Raw genomic sequence first — 14,311 nt, 5'->3', positions numbered from 1 at the left:
CAAACACCTGACCCAAAGCATGTGTGACTCTAGTTCATGCTGTGCTTCAGCAAAACCAGGGACTTTCAGGGTCAGTCACAAAGAGCTGCAACTTGGAAGTTTAAATTTGTAAATGCCAAGAATCTGTTTTATGCTGGTTTCTAATTCTGAATATCCCCCATTCCTGAGAATGCTTCATATATTGCCATGGATACAAGCTAAGAAGGATACAGAACTTTCAAGACTATAGAAATATGATCTGCAAGCAGCACTGATTTTATCCTTCTGGTAATATTTTCCATCAGCAAAACCAACATGGCGGGAAGTAAACAAGAACCAGGAACAACGGCAGGCATTGCATAAAGACATTCTGAAGAGTCACGAAGAACAGAAAACAATCTCTAAATATGGGAACTCAGTGGGGAGACAGGAAATGTGGATGAAGTACCCTGTCCTAGACAGTTGGACAAACGTACTTTATAAACCACAGAGTAGAGCAACCAAAAGTAGTAGATTTTTAAAAACTGAGTCATGGATCATTTTACCACCAGAGTGATATTAAATATTATGCACTTCTGAAATTAGACAATGCAATTTCCAAAGCTGGTAAAATAAACTTAAGAAGACATTTCCATTTCTTAATTACCATGTTCCTTCCTCTGTAGCCATTTTAACTCACATTTGAGCACCTTTAACAATCAATAAAAATAGTACCTAACATTTGCAAGGTTCTTTTAATCATGGCAGCCTAAGGAAAAAAAATCTGTAAACATGCCCAAATTCAAGACAGAAGTGAGGCAGCGTAAGGAAAATAAAGGAAAGTCACTGTGGCAACACAACTCGTTTGATAATGATTATCTTTCACCTTATCAAACCGGAACAGAGAAGCGCTAATGGCTTACTTCAACATGGGCTTTAATCCAGTACCTTCCCCCCTGCCCCAAGAGAATCGGAGGCTGATGGAAACTCGTGATTAGGTGCTTTGGGTGCAGTTGGAAATAGCCTCCAGTCAGCCTTCTCAAAGGCCTGGAGACCTTGGGGAATACTCAGAACTAGAGTCCCCTCAGAGATCACATGATCTAACTCCTTGTTTGTTTCCGGGGCCAGAAAAGGGAGGGACAGAGCATCTGGCACTTTTCTCATGGCCACAGATCATGCTGTGGCCCAGTTCGGAGAAGGACAGTACAATTTGCTGCATCACCAGGGCTCCTGCTGCTCTTGTACATCTGATATCCCCTGCCCTTCAGGTGCTCCCAGTCCCAAGAAAGAGGACAGGCTCTAATCCCCTTCCCTGGTGTGTGAGGAATACTCTAATAGACGTGTGCTTCAGGCACTGTGCTATGTATTCTGAGCTCCTTAAAACACTCGGGAAGCATTGGTCCGATGATTCTGAGATTAAGCGGGACCACTGTAAATAAAATATTATTCCATTTGTCAAGGCACCTCAACCTGGCCGTAGAAGCATATTAGGGAGCTGAATCATTATAGTTATTTAACTTCTCGTTCAATCACCAACTCTTTTTTTTTTTAAATAGGAAACAGAGCATAATTTACAATGTGTTAGTCAATAAAAAGAAGAACGACACACTTCTCCCTGCATGTCCTCGAAGGTCGCCCCTAAACTTCACCTGCAATGCTGACAGCTCTCACTACTGCTTTGGACACTCAGACAGGTTTATCACCCGCTGCCGGGTGGCTGCAAGATAACACATGTAACTGTTACTGAACCTCAATTATGTAATGAATGGTATGATGTCAAGGTCAAAGATGCAGTGGCCATGTTCTCAGCTAACTTACATTCCTTGCCTCAGAACTAACGGTAGTAAAACCAAACCAATGAGGATATTTAAATAAAAACCAAATTCTCCAGGTAATGATAGAGATCTCGACACACTAGAGCTAACACACTACAGGCCATTCTTGAAGGAAATATCATAGAAAAGGGGGATGATAATGAAGCTTATACAAGCACATAAAACATGCACATTCAATATGCAGACACCCCAAGCGTAGGAAGCATGGCTCACTAGGAAGTATTTATTTTCCAAGCATTCAGGTGGAACGTCGGTTTGATGACCAGATCCGCCCTTTGTTGCCCGAGTGACCAGGAGCCAGACCTTTGCTCTCAGAGCCTCAGTTCCATCAGCTGTTAACTGAAGGTCAAGGAGCCTCCTTACCGGTGGTGGAGAGGGTTAAGTGGGACGATGGAAGTGGAAGCCCAAGAGTGGTAGCAAACGCTAGTTACCGCCATTACCAGCAGCTTGCGATACAGAGACAGTCGGTCCTAAATAGTGCTTCCCTAACTCAGATTCGGCAGAACTGGCATTTCTGGGGTTTGGTCCTGACCTAACGGTGCTTGATCTTAGGTTATGGTAAGGCGAAGGTGAACCCCTCGTCACGTACATACCGCTCACCTTGGTGAGGGCAATAAACTGTGTTGAGTCCCCGCTCCACACAGTAGGTTGAAACCCGCTGCAGGTGAGTGATGACACAGCCATGGTGCCCGCCCTTCCAGTGCTCACAGCTCAGTGCGACAGATCACAGGTAGGTAAGTAGCGGAGACAAGCAAATCACACACTGTGGCATAAAGGGAAGTTATTTCTGGTGTTGGTACTTTAAATATTTTATAGAAGAATTTTGTCATTCTGGTGGTTGGAAACCTTCTTTAAATGGAGAAAATATTTTAAAATTCGATCAGAAAACACTTAGCCAGTCCCTCATTCAGAAAACAATCCATTAAATGTACATTCATAATGAGAATATCTTCCTTGAGTGATTACTGAGAGGATTCGAAGCATCATATTTACAATTTTATTTTCAAGTTTACCTCCTATGTGGCAGGAACCTGAAAACCAATTAATCAATTTAGTGCCATTATCCAAATGCTTATATTTAAGACATGTAGAAGTTGCTCAAACAGCACACTGCTGAGGTCAGATTCACAGCAGGGAGCTGTAATTAATATGTACTTATTTGAGAATGTACAAATTTACATATATTAAACAAATGCCTCAGTGACAGCCAAATTATGGGGTCAAAGAGAGAATGGTGGTCAAAAGGGAGGTGGCTGAGTCTTTACCGTGTTTACAGAGATTAAACATTGTGGTCATGTGATGTTCCTACGACAATGGCAGAAAGCACGGAAAAGCGAGAGCGGCTGGCCACCTGCCCAGAGGGGTGCTAACGCTTCCCACTCCATCACCACCTGGTCCGGTTCGGGCAGAGACAACACAGGGGCTGGCTACGCAGACCCCTGGGGACGTAAGCTTGAGTTAGACATGAAAGGGCATCCAAGAGGAACTGGAAGCTGAGTCACACCCTAAGATTTGCAAAGGGAATCGGCTTCAGAGCTCCAGCAGACAGAAAACCACCTCAAAGCATCCTTTCAATACGACTTTTCTTCATTTGATCTACTGGAAATTATGGGCCTTTGCCTACTGATAACTTCAGCCAAGTGTTCCTCAAGCAGAGTCGCTGATGACTGCTTCTAATAAAGAGTTTGGACAAGGAAAAGGGATGCCCCCCGGGAAAGCCACTTGAAATACCCGCTTACCTCTGCGGGGAGCATCTGCTTGGTGTCATATAAAGAGCGGCACATTCTCAAAACCTCATTCCCCAGTCCGTCCTTGTTCTCCGATGTGCACCTGGTCAGCATGGCTGTTGCCAGTCTCACCCACGGATTGCTGGTTATGCTGGACCTGAGGGAGGAAAACACGAGACACTGGGAATGGATGATTAACGCTCTAACAACTGCGGTACGGAATTTTTAAAGAGAAAAGAAATGCCACCTTTTGAAGCAAAATGCTTTGGGCAAACTACAGTCACAATCTAGATGCTGCGTTCCTCCTTCAAGTCTGTATTGTAGAAGGGAGAACATCTCACAGAGAAAACAGCTTGCTGTGGCATTACCAAGTGCCCAGCAGCGTGGAGGCCGTGGGCAGACACTATGAGCAGAGGCTGCCCTCGGGCCAAAGGCCGGCTCCCTGGCTTCCTACTTGGGTGACTCAGGGAAGTCACTGAAACTCTCTCAGCCTAGTCATTTAGTGCTGGGGAAGCCACCCAACCTCTCTGGGCCTCAGTTCTTTTTCATTCTGAAAGAGCAATCTAATGTTTTCTTTGCAAAATTGGTTTATTCAATGAATGATGTTTGTAATTGTGAATTATCGCTCTTAATTGCAGGCACATTTCACTATCTGCTACCTAAATAATGGCTTTTGTTTATCATAGGATTATGACAGACTCGGGGGGTCAGGGCGGGGCTGAAGGACACAAGGGCGCAGCAGAGGTCAGCCTGTGAGCACAGACCGAGGAAGCAACACATGAGCAGTAGAGACATCACACTTCATACAGCTTCCTTATTTCTGAAACATAAAAGCATCCAAAAGTTTGCTCTGTTTCCTTCCTCTGAATGTCAGGACCTCACGTTTCATACCAACATCACGGTTTACATCTCAACAGACAAGGTAAAGGCACATTCGTCCCACGGCCTCAGGAACAGGGTACCAATTTGACTCAGATACATTAAAATACTTTTCCTATTTATGAAGATTCTGTTGTCTCATTAGCACGGCTCTAGAGTCTAGACACTGAACACCTAAGGATGGTTCTTCCCTTGAAAGGGCCTTATCCCTCGCCCCCTAAGAAAAATGTCACGTGTAACAATGACAAAGGGACTCGCCAGCCTCTGGCAAAGCCTTTGTGTCTCAGCTCAAACGAACAATGCGTGAGGACAGAGTCCTGCTTATTCAAGGTACAAAGCTCTGAGAGTGTCTGGTAGACTGAGGAGTCTTCTTACATGCAAGGACCCCCTCTGCTTTCCTGTTTCAAAGTCTGAGATCCACCTTTCTGGGTTTTCCCTACCAGGCCGCCTCACTGCAGTAGGAACACTGGCCTGCCCAAACAGTGGACCCCGATGGGCCATGTGGCTTTGACGACAATTATCAAGATGTACTTTGCACCAGCCAGCTTTGATACACTGGATGAGAATTATACATGTCCCATAAGTACGAATCTATCATTCTTCCCATGCATTTTCCCACAGGGGAATAAAACTAAAAAACCAGAGTTGGTTCCAGTAAATTAGCAATCACGTGGACCAAGCAGATTTCTCAGTTTTTACCTTTATTGTGTTAACTGGCTACATTCAGTCATTGTCACACTGTCCTTCCCTTCCTCCTGCCTTTCCTGATTTTTCTCTCCTCTTTCCTTAACGGGGGGGTGGGGGGTGGTGATTTTGGAAGTGAGGTCACACATTTGATTGTCTGGGAACAGAAAAGGGACTCAAAAGTACTTTAAAGAATCTATTGGTAAGGTGTCCCATCATACAGTGTCTTGTGGTGAAACACAAATTCGGGAAAGGAAAAAAGCCACAAGAGACCACTTTATTTGACTTATCCTCAGGTACCAGCTCGGATGGAGACACAGCTGGTCAGAGGGGTTAGGCAGACCGGTAGTGCATTGTTTCGATTCTACTCATTTCGTAAAGGAGGTTTTTAGAACACAGGTTAGCAATTTAGTGGTTTCACTTCATTCTGGCTACAAAAGAATATACCTTTAAAAACTGAGGTTTTAAAAACCTGCTAATGCATTAAATGTTTAAAATGCAATCCATGCCTTAAGCGATTAAGCTGAGTTCACTTCGTGTGGGTGAGCCAGTGTTTCGAAATGGTCATTGTTCTAAACGTCACAAGAAACTGTAAAACCACAGTAAGCTCATCTACTAGACGGTATTGTTTTCCGATTTTGAAAAACTCTCTTTAGACCGAGAGATCCGTTTGGAGGGTATGAAGGAATCCGCAACGCAACCCCGATCACTTTCTTAAAAAGCAAAGCGTTACTGACAATCTAATTAGTGAGTGAACCGCACACCATCATCACATAAGAGCTGCTTGGGAACCGTCCAGAGAGGCGGGCTCAGCAGGCCCAGCGGGGGACCCTGCTCCCAACGAGAACCCGTGGGCTCCGGGGCAGCCCCGCCGTGACAGCTGGGACCCAGTGGAAATGCTGCTCCGATACACGGTCACGTGGGAAACTGAAGGCTTGAGTGTGAGAAGCTGTACTGCAGGGCCTCAAATAGGGAAGGTGAGAACCGAATCTTAAAAGCTACACATCCGCATGTCATCTATGCCACAAACGGTAGAGATCAAAGAAACGGTCTTCCCCCTTTCTGAAAACACTCGTTCGGACACAAAACAAAAACACCGCTCTCCTGGTTGGCTTCAGGAATTCCAACAGGCTCACCCTGGGGTTAAGTGAGAGGGCCTGTGCCGGCTGTTTGGTAGCAGCCCTTCACAAACTGCACACGGAAGAATGACTCTTCAGGGAAAACCTCCGTTAGCTCCTGGGGGCACCGAGGTGCGCGCTGGCCCGGGCAGAGCCAGTTGCTGGGCCCGAGGTGGGGGACACAGCTGAGTCGTGGGGCAGGCGGGCGTGTGGAGCAGAGGCACGGGTGGGCGCGCCTGCTTTTTGCCAACGAGGAGCAGCAGTTCGTCACAGACGGCGCATGTGCCCAGAAGACAGCCGGCAGCGTCTTCCGCGGGCATCCTTGGCTGACAGCACGGGGACTGCGGGACTACCGCGTGCAGCCCTGAGTGGCAGCTGCGAGCTCAGCACGACGTGCAGGAAACATGGGCTGTGAGGGCGGCCGGTCGTCAGGTGAGACCTCTGCCTCGTCCACTTACTGACCACGTGGGGCCGAAAGTTCTTTGACTTCCGAATTCCCACTCCCTCTTTAGAAAATTAGATAATGTCACTCTCCATGCAGGTTTACTGAATGAATTAAGACTAAGTGTAAACCACACGTAACACTGCGTGTCCTCACTAAATGGGAACTATCAATTGATTCCATTCGGATTCTCAAGTCGGCACTGCAAGCTGTGTTAACAGAGACTCACAACATTTCCCGGTGAAAATACTGGAACGGAATTATTTTGCTGACATTATAAATCACATGTTATTATAAAGCACTGATATTTTTGAATAAGATATTCGGCTGTAGGGGCAAGGAGAAATGGAAAGAAACAGCAATATTTCCAAAAAAAAAAAAAAAAAACAATTTTAATTTTCTCCAAAGGCTGATGCTGATTTTATAGATTTCTTCTCACTGGCTCTTTTGAAGGTACTGAATTAAAAAAAATTTTTTTTACTCTTTATTTATTTTTGAGAGAAAGAGAGGGAGCGCGAGTGGGGAAGGAACAGAGAGAGAGGGAGACACAGAATCCGAAGCGGGCTCCAGGCTCCGAGCTGTCAGCACAGAGCCCGATGCGGGACTCGAACTCATGAACTGTGAGATCATGAGCTGAGCTGAAGTTGGCCGCTTAACTGACTGAGCCACCCAGGCTCCCCTGAAGGTACTGGATTTTTTTTAAATTTTTTTTTTTTTAACGTTTTCTTTATTTTTGAGACAGAGAGAGACAGAGCATGAACGGGGGAGGGTCAGAGAGAGAGGGAGACACAGAATCTGAAACAGGCTCTAGGCTCTGAGCAGTCAGCACAGAGCCCGACGCGGGGCTCGAACTCACGGACCGTGAAATTGTGACCTGAGCCGAAGTCGGACGCTTAACTGACTGAGCCACCCAGGCGCCCCTGGATTTTTAAAAGTAAAGAACAGACCAAGGAAATTTAACTTGATGTTAACACTCACACGTGGTCGTGTTTCATAGGCGGCCAAGCTTGCAGGAGCAAAACCAAGTGCTGAAATTCGACCTCCTGGTGGCTACATTCCAGGAGCTCCACGAAGAGAGAATAGCGGTTTTCTTCATTCTCGACGTCAGCTATGTCCACCTGAAAGTGGAAATACACACTTGACGCTGGTGGCAAAGGCTACTTCACTGGTTTACAGAAGAATTCGTACTTGATGACTTTGAGGAAACATTCTCGAAAACTTTTACAATGTGTTGGGAGGTAAGATTCAACACCACCACCCTCACCTCCTCCCTACCGCCCCACCACCCGCAAAAAAACCTTCAAAAGCTCTCTGCTTTACCCAGCTTAAAATGTTAACGTTAAACACTGTTTAGAACAAATCACGGGAAAGTTCTGAATGTTCCTTACGAAAATAAGTTTAAACAAGTAGATTTCCAGAGAGCTGGCTTAGTGATTTCCTAATATACGTTAAGTTTAAATACAGAATTATTTTATATGAAACTATAATAATTCGTCTTACTTAACATTAGCCAATTTTTTTTTTTAGTTTAAATTATCCTCCATGTACTTCTACTTTTCATTTTAGCATTTTTATTGCTGAGTCTTCATGTTGTCTAGAAAATTTCTCTAATTTGAAATTAAAGACTTGACTAAATTGTATTTGTTATGATTTTTGTTATATATCAAAATAAAGCAAAATATCTTTTATTTGAATCTCCATTTCTGATGCAAAAGAAGTCCTGATCAGTAAAAAACACTAATTTTTCCTCTCATTGCATAACTGAATATTTCCTTTATTTACGCTGAGGCAGTCCTGAAACGAATCACATCTCCAACACCTCTGTGGATGAAAATGTTTGCTATGTTAAGTTAGAAAGCAGTTGTAAATATAAAAGTAAGCCAAAAGCTGGTTTGCCTGTTCCCTAGCCTCTCTTAACACAGATGCCCCGCATTTGAGTACATTACATACAGATGATGATAGAGGTCTTGAAAGGATAAAAGAATGGATGGTTACCTACACATTTGTTAAATTTTCTGTATAAATACATATTTCCAAAGCATTTAATTTAATGGTCATTCTGGCTCTGGTCCCAAGTAGCCACCTGAAAAGTCACAGCATATAGTCTGCATTCTCACAAAAGCTGACATGTACTATGAAATGTTCAGTAATTATAGGGGAAGTCCTGCTCACATGGTGACCTGGCAGATCAAAACCTGCTTGAAAGCTCCACGTCCTTCTTCCATGGACTAATAACCCAAAAGCATTTTACAGTTTTGGAAATCATTTCATGACCCAGGAAGAGTTCACCCTTATAACTGTTTTGGGTGGAGAACAGCACAGGTGTTATTAGCCTCCCTTTATAGATGCAGAAACAGGCTTATCTGTCCCAATAACAAGGCGAGCAAGTGGCAGAGCCAGTAGGTAATTATGATCCTATCAGAATGTTCTGGAATTAGAGGACTCAATAAGCTAGACAAGCTCTGAAATATTTAAATAGGGGGTCTAACTGGGAGTTAGGCAACATTTTCTCACCTATTTATACAGAAATGTTTAAAAAAATTCCAAACTGGAGAAATCCACCTGTTTTTTACGTGACCTCCCACCTTCAACTCCTCTCCAGGCTCAGGGTCTCTCAGATCGTCCGCATCCACCACGTGCGCCTCCCCTCGGGAACTTTGATCTTGTTTTCTCTGCCTGCCACATTCTCTCTGCAGATATGTGTATGGTGCATTCGCTTATATCCTTCAAATTCCTCAAATGTCAGCTCATCAGGGAACGTGCTGTGTAACTGTCCACCTTAAGTAGCATATTCCCCCACACCATCTGTCTCCCTCACCTCGTTTTGCACTTACAAGGATGGGACATGTTTCATATGTATTGGTTGATTGCCTTTCTTCCTCTATAAGAATGGAAGCTCCTTGAAAACAGAGACTTCCATTTATTTGTTCACCGGTGTATCCCTACTCCTTAAAATAATGCCTGACAGACAGCAGATGCGGAATACTACTGAGTGTATGAACTAATGTGGATACAAATGAGTAAATGAAGACAATCCATCATTTATAAAATATTTTAGCACAGAATGGTGATACTAAATATTCACGAGTTGCCGTAAAGTTTTGGCTCTTCTCTCTTTCTTTTTTTTTACTGGAGACAGACATGAGGCTTAAAACGAAGACGCCAGTGAGAAGGGAATCACTAAACATGACTCAAAGGAGGCCCGCGTATTGACATGATGTCTCCACCAACAATGCCCTGTGGCTAGTTGTGTGATTTCAGTGCAGTCCCTCTCTTTGGGTCCTATTTTCCTCATTTCAAAAATGTGCTCCAAGAAGCCCTGAAGTTTCAGAAGATCTGAGGAGGTGCCTGAAGGTCTGCGGGAGGGAAAAGGGCAGGTAAATGGCTGCTCTTGTCGGAGTTACAATCCAAGCTTTTATAGCTTATTTGTAGGAAAGGTTTTGTGGGTTTTTAAAAATGTTTATTTTTGAGAGAGAGAGAGCGCACGTGCACACATGTGCAAGCGAGCGGGGGAGGGGCAAAGAGACAGGGAGAGACAGAATCCCAACCAGGCTCCACGCTGTCAGCACAGAGCCCCACGTGGGGACTGAACTCATGAACCATGAGATAATGACCTGGGCCAAAGTCGGATGCTTAACCGACTGAGCCACCCAGGCAACCCATGGGTTTTGCATTTTAAAAATAGTTAAAAACAACTGAATGATGCCTCTAGTGTCAGTCCTCCAGTTTCCATAATTAACGACTGTATGATGAATAACAAGCAGTTGCTCCTTGACATGAAAGGCAGAGTCTACATAGGTTACATGACGACACCATGAAAAGGAAGAGATTAGGAAAAAGTGATTCTTGCTTCCAAGATCATCTAGATTTTTTAAAATATTTTTTGAGAGAGAAGGAGAGAAAGAGACAGAGAGAATCCTAAGCAGGATCTGTGTTGTCATTGCAGAGCCTGACGCAGGGCTTCATCTCCTGAAACATGAGATCATGACCTGAGTCGAAATCAAGAGGCAGACGCTTAACCGATTGAGCCACCCAGGTGTCCCAAGATCATTTAGATTTATTTTCAGAAACTGTAACAGCCTGTAAATTTTTAGGAAGTGTAGTGTATCTAAAAGGAGAGAAAGATTTTTAAAAAACTATAAATTAGGGGCGCCTGGGTGGCTCAGTCAGTTATTTGGCTCAGGTCATGATCTCGTGGTTCATGAGTTCAAGCCTCATGTCAGGCTCTGTGCTGACAGCTCAGAGCCTGAAGCCTGCTTCAGTTTCTGTGTCTCCCTCTCTCTCTGCCCCTCCCCCCTCTCAAAAATAAATAGACATTAACAATAAATAAATAAATAAATAAAAATAAAAAAACTATAAATTAAACCTTCATATGTTTGTTTTTCTATTAGTGTTAAGTAATAGTTTCCATTTTTAACACATGTTTGGTAATGAGTTTCTTTGTATAACACCTTTTTCTTGTATACACAGACTTTATAAAAGTGTGCCTTTGTCAGGAAACATTTTCTTCTGAAAGTTCATTAACATTTCAATTATTAGCAACTTAATTTTCAGAGCATTGACCTCATGTTTAAAATACAAATGTGAAAAACATAGAAACTTACACAATTATCCATTTTGTGTAGGTACATTTGTATACTCCCTCACATCATGAAGGGTTTCAATTTTTAAGCTGCTCAGCTCTTAAGAAAGCAGTTTTAGGGGCACCTGGGTGGCTCAGTCAGTTGAGCACCTGACTCTTGATTTCGGCTCATGTCATGACCTCACGGTTCATGGGATGGAGCCCCATGTCGGGCTCTGTGCTGATAGCAGGGAACCTGCTTGGGATTCTCTCTCTCCCTCTCTCTCTCTGCCCTTCTCCTGATCACACTCTCTTTCTCTCTCTCTCAAAATTATTAGATAAACAACCAAATATTTAAACAAACAGACAAAAAAAGATTGAGGCACCTGGGTGGCTCAGTTGGTTAAGCATCTGACTTTAGCTCAGGTCATGATCTCATGGCTTGTGAATTCGAGTCCCGCTTTGGGCTCTGTGCTGACAAGCTGGAAGCCTACAGCCTGCTTCAGATTGTGTCTCCCTCTCTCTCCGCCTCTCCATGACTTGTGCTCTCTCAAAAATAAACATTAAAAAAAATAAATTTTAAATAAATTTAAAAAAAGCAGTTTTAAATTATCTACCACTGTAGCTGCAAAAGCTTCACCTCACATGAGAGAAGAAAATGGGCCTGAAAATGGACTCGAGTGCATGTTTTTTTAACACGAGAAAGAATATGCCTTGCCAGATAATCAGTACACACAGTAAAACCTTAGATTATGAGTAACTTGTTCTGTGAGTGTTCTGCAAGACAAGCAAACCTTTCTAATAAATTTTAACTTGATAAACGAGCAATGTCTTGCAATATGGGTAGTGTATGACAACAAATGTCATATGATCACCAACTGAGCCAATGTTTCTCCCTCTCCCCCTGCCTCTCTCACTGTGGGACTGTGGGTGATCATCAATGCAATGTCACATTTCTGCATAATCCTCAAAAGGAGGCAAAAGCAAGTGTCATTGGCTAGGTTCCTTGTTCAAGTTGCACTAAAAGGAAAAGATTCCACTGAGCGACAGATAGCAGTGATTCCATTAGTGATAGTGAAAGTCGTGCTACACCATAACCCTCTTCTCTCGTCTCCCTCATACCAGCCACGAAGGCTTTCAAAGGTAAGTGCAGGTTCATTTGTTTATTTTTCTTTATATTTTGTATTTTCTTCATTATTTTGTATTATATTACAGTATTGTAGTCATTTTTATAGGAGTATTTTTGGGTTGTGGAACGAATCATCTGAGTTTCCATTATTTCTTGTGGGAGAGTTTGCTTTGATATACAAGTACTTTGGATTACAAGAATGCTTCTGGAACAAATTATGCTTGCAAAACCAAGGTTTTACTGTACCTTGATATACAAGTACTAACCTAGGATTTGTGTCTACATATTAAAATATCTAAATTGATCTAAATTTACCAAGATAATATAAGCTTATCTTGTTTATCATATCCTATAAGATTTTAAACATAAATTCAGGTAACCAAAACAAAATGAATTTTTGTATAAAGAAATATACACATGGGGCGCCTGGGTGGCGCAGTCGGTTAAGCGTCCGACTTCAGCCAGGTCACGATCTCGCGGTCCGTGAGTTTGAGCCCCGCGTCAGGCTCTGGGCTGATGGCTCGGAGCCTGGAGCCTGTTTCCGATTCTGTGTTTCCCTCTCTCTCTGCCCCTCCCCCGTTCATGCTCTGTCTCTCTCTGTCCCAAAAATAAATAAAAACGTTGAAAAAAAAAATTAAAAAAAAAAAAAAAGAAATATACACATATGCAAAGGACTTCCAGCCTGAACAAAATGGCTTTGACCCATTTTTCCCTGCTCCTCTCTTAAGCACAACTATAAACTTTGGAAATAATGAGAGAAAACAAAAGAACTCTTAAAGGTGGTAAAAAGAAAGTTAACTAGTTGGGACCCGAGGACTGGAGAAACAACACAGGTCTGGGGTCTGGCATCCCCTCACCCAACCAAAGGATACTCAGACTCAGTATTTCCTGACTCCTGATCGAAAAATACAAGACAGGCCAGGTAAGGTCATTTCTCGTCAGAGTTCCAGAAGGAAGGGAGAAAGAACGTGGAGTTTAAAGAGTATTTTATGAAGTAACATTTAAAAACATCCCAAATCTGGTGGAAGACATGAACCTACAGATTCAAGAAGATGAGCTAACCCCAAACAGGGGTTAGTGAATCCAAAGAAACCCATGCCCAGACACATCATAATTAAACTCTTAAAAATTAAAGACGGAAAAAAAAAAATCTTGAAAGTGGCCACAGAGAGAATACAGTACCTATAGAGAGAAAAGCAATTTTAATAACAGTGTATTGCTTATGTGAAGCCACAGAGGCCAGAAAGAACTGGTCCAATATTTCTCAAGTATTAAAAGAACTGTCAATTACAAATTGTATATACGGTAAAACTATCCTTTAGGAAAAAAAGGGGAAATGAATCCATTCTCATGGAAGGAAAACTGAAAGAATCTGTCACAAACAGCCTTCATCTTAAAGACTGGCTAAAGAAGCTTCCTCAAATAGAAAGGACATGGGTTTTGGCCCAATATATTTTTCTATCACAACTAGTAACGCTCCTCATTAATGGCTGCAAAAATTGAACAATCTTAAATTGAAGAAAATCACTGTGTCACATATCTGACAAATTATCTGGAAAAACAAAAGAGGGAAGTATTGTTTTGAGTCAATAAAAGAGAAAGCAATGGGTCTCAGCACCTGCAGAAGTCATGGGAACATGAGATCAACATTAATACCACAGGAATTTAAATTCTCCAAAATACGTGGACACAAGGTGTCGCGTGACCATGAATGCAGACCTAGGAAACAATCAGATTCTCTCTTTTCCAGAGGGTAGCACAGTTCCTATTCAAATATGTATTCCCAGATCCTAATACACTTCAGGCAAGGGTGAGCAAACAATACAGTATCTAAACAGCTAAAAGATGAAACGGCCATAGAACGTATTTTAACATAGAGGGAAAACCAACTGGAGGTGGCTAGCAAATGCTTCCTCATACCTCACCAAGGAGACTGTAAAATAATGATAAAGGACAATTTGGTGAAACACGCAGCTTT

At 42.9% G+C, this 14,311-nt stretch overlaps 1 protein-coding gene across 5 annotated transcripts in view; it reads right to left on the bottom strand.

The window, feature by feature from the left end:
* NBAS (NBAS subunit of NRZ tethering complex) overlaps positions 1 to 14,311 on the bottom strand; it is a 328,450-nt gene that overhangs the window by 15,287 nt on the left and 298,852 nt on the right. For all 5 annotated transcript variants that reach the window (XM_042982471.1, XM_042982472.1, XM_007080697.3 and 2 more), the window contains 2 exons: positions 7,622 to 7,761; positions 3,533 to 3,677 (listed from right to left, as the gene is read on the bottom strand). In XM_042982471.1, the coding sequence (XP_042838405.1) occupies positions 3,533 to 3,677; positions 7,622 to 7,761 (285 nt within the window). The remainder of the gene's footprint in view (positions 1 to 3,532; positions 3,678 to 7,621; positions 7,762 to 14,311) is intronic.

The sequence above is a fragment of the Panthera tigris genome, chromosome A3 (assembly GCF_018350195.1).
Source record: "Panthera tigris isolate Pti1 chromosome A3, P.tigris_Pti1_mat1.1, whole genome shotgun sequence".
Taxonomy (NCBI): Eukaryota; Metazoa; Chordata; class Mammalia; order Carnivora; family Felidae; genus Panthera; species Panthera tigris.
Note: the sequence above shows the minus strand (reverse complement) of the source record. Positions and strands in the feature narration are given on the sequence as shown.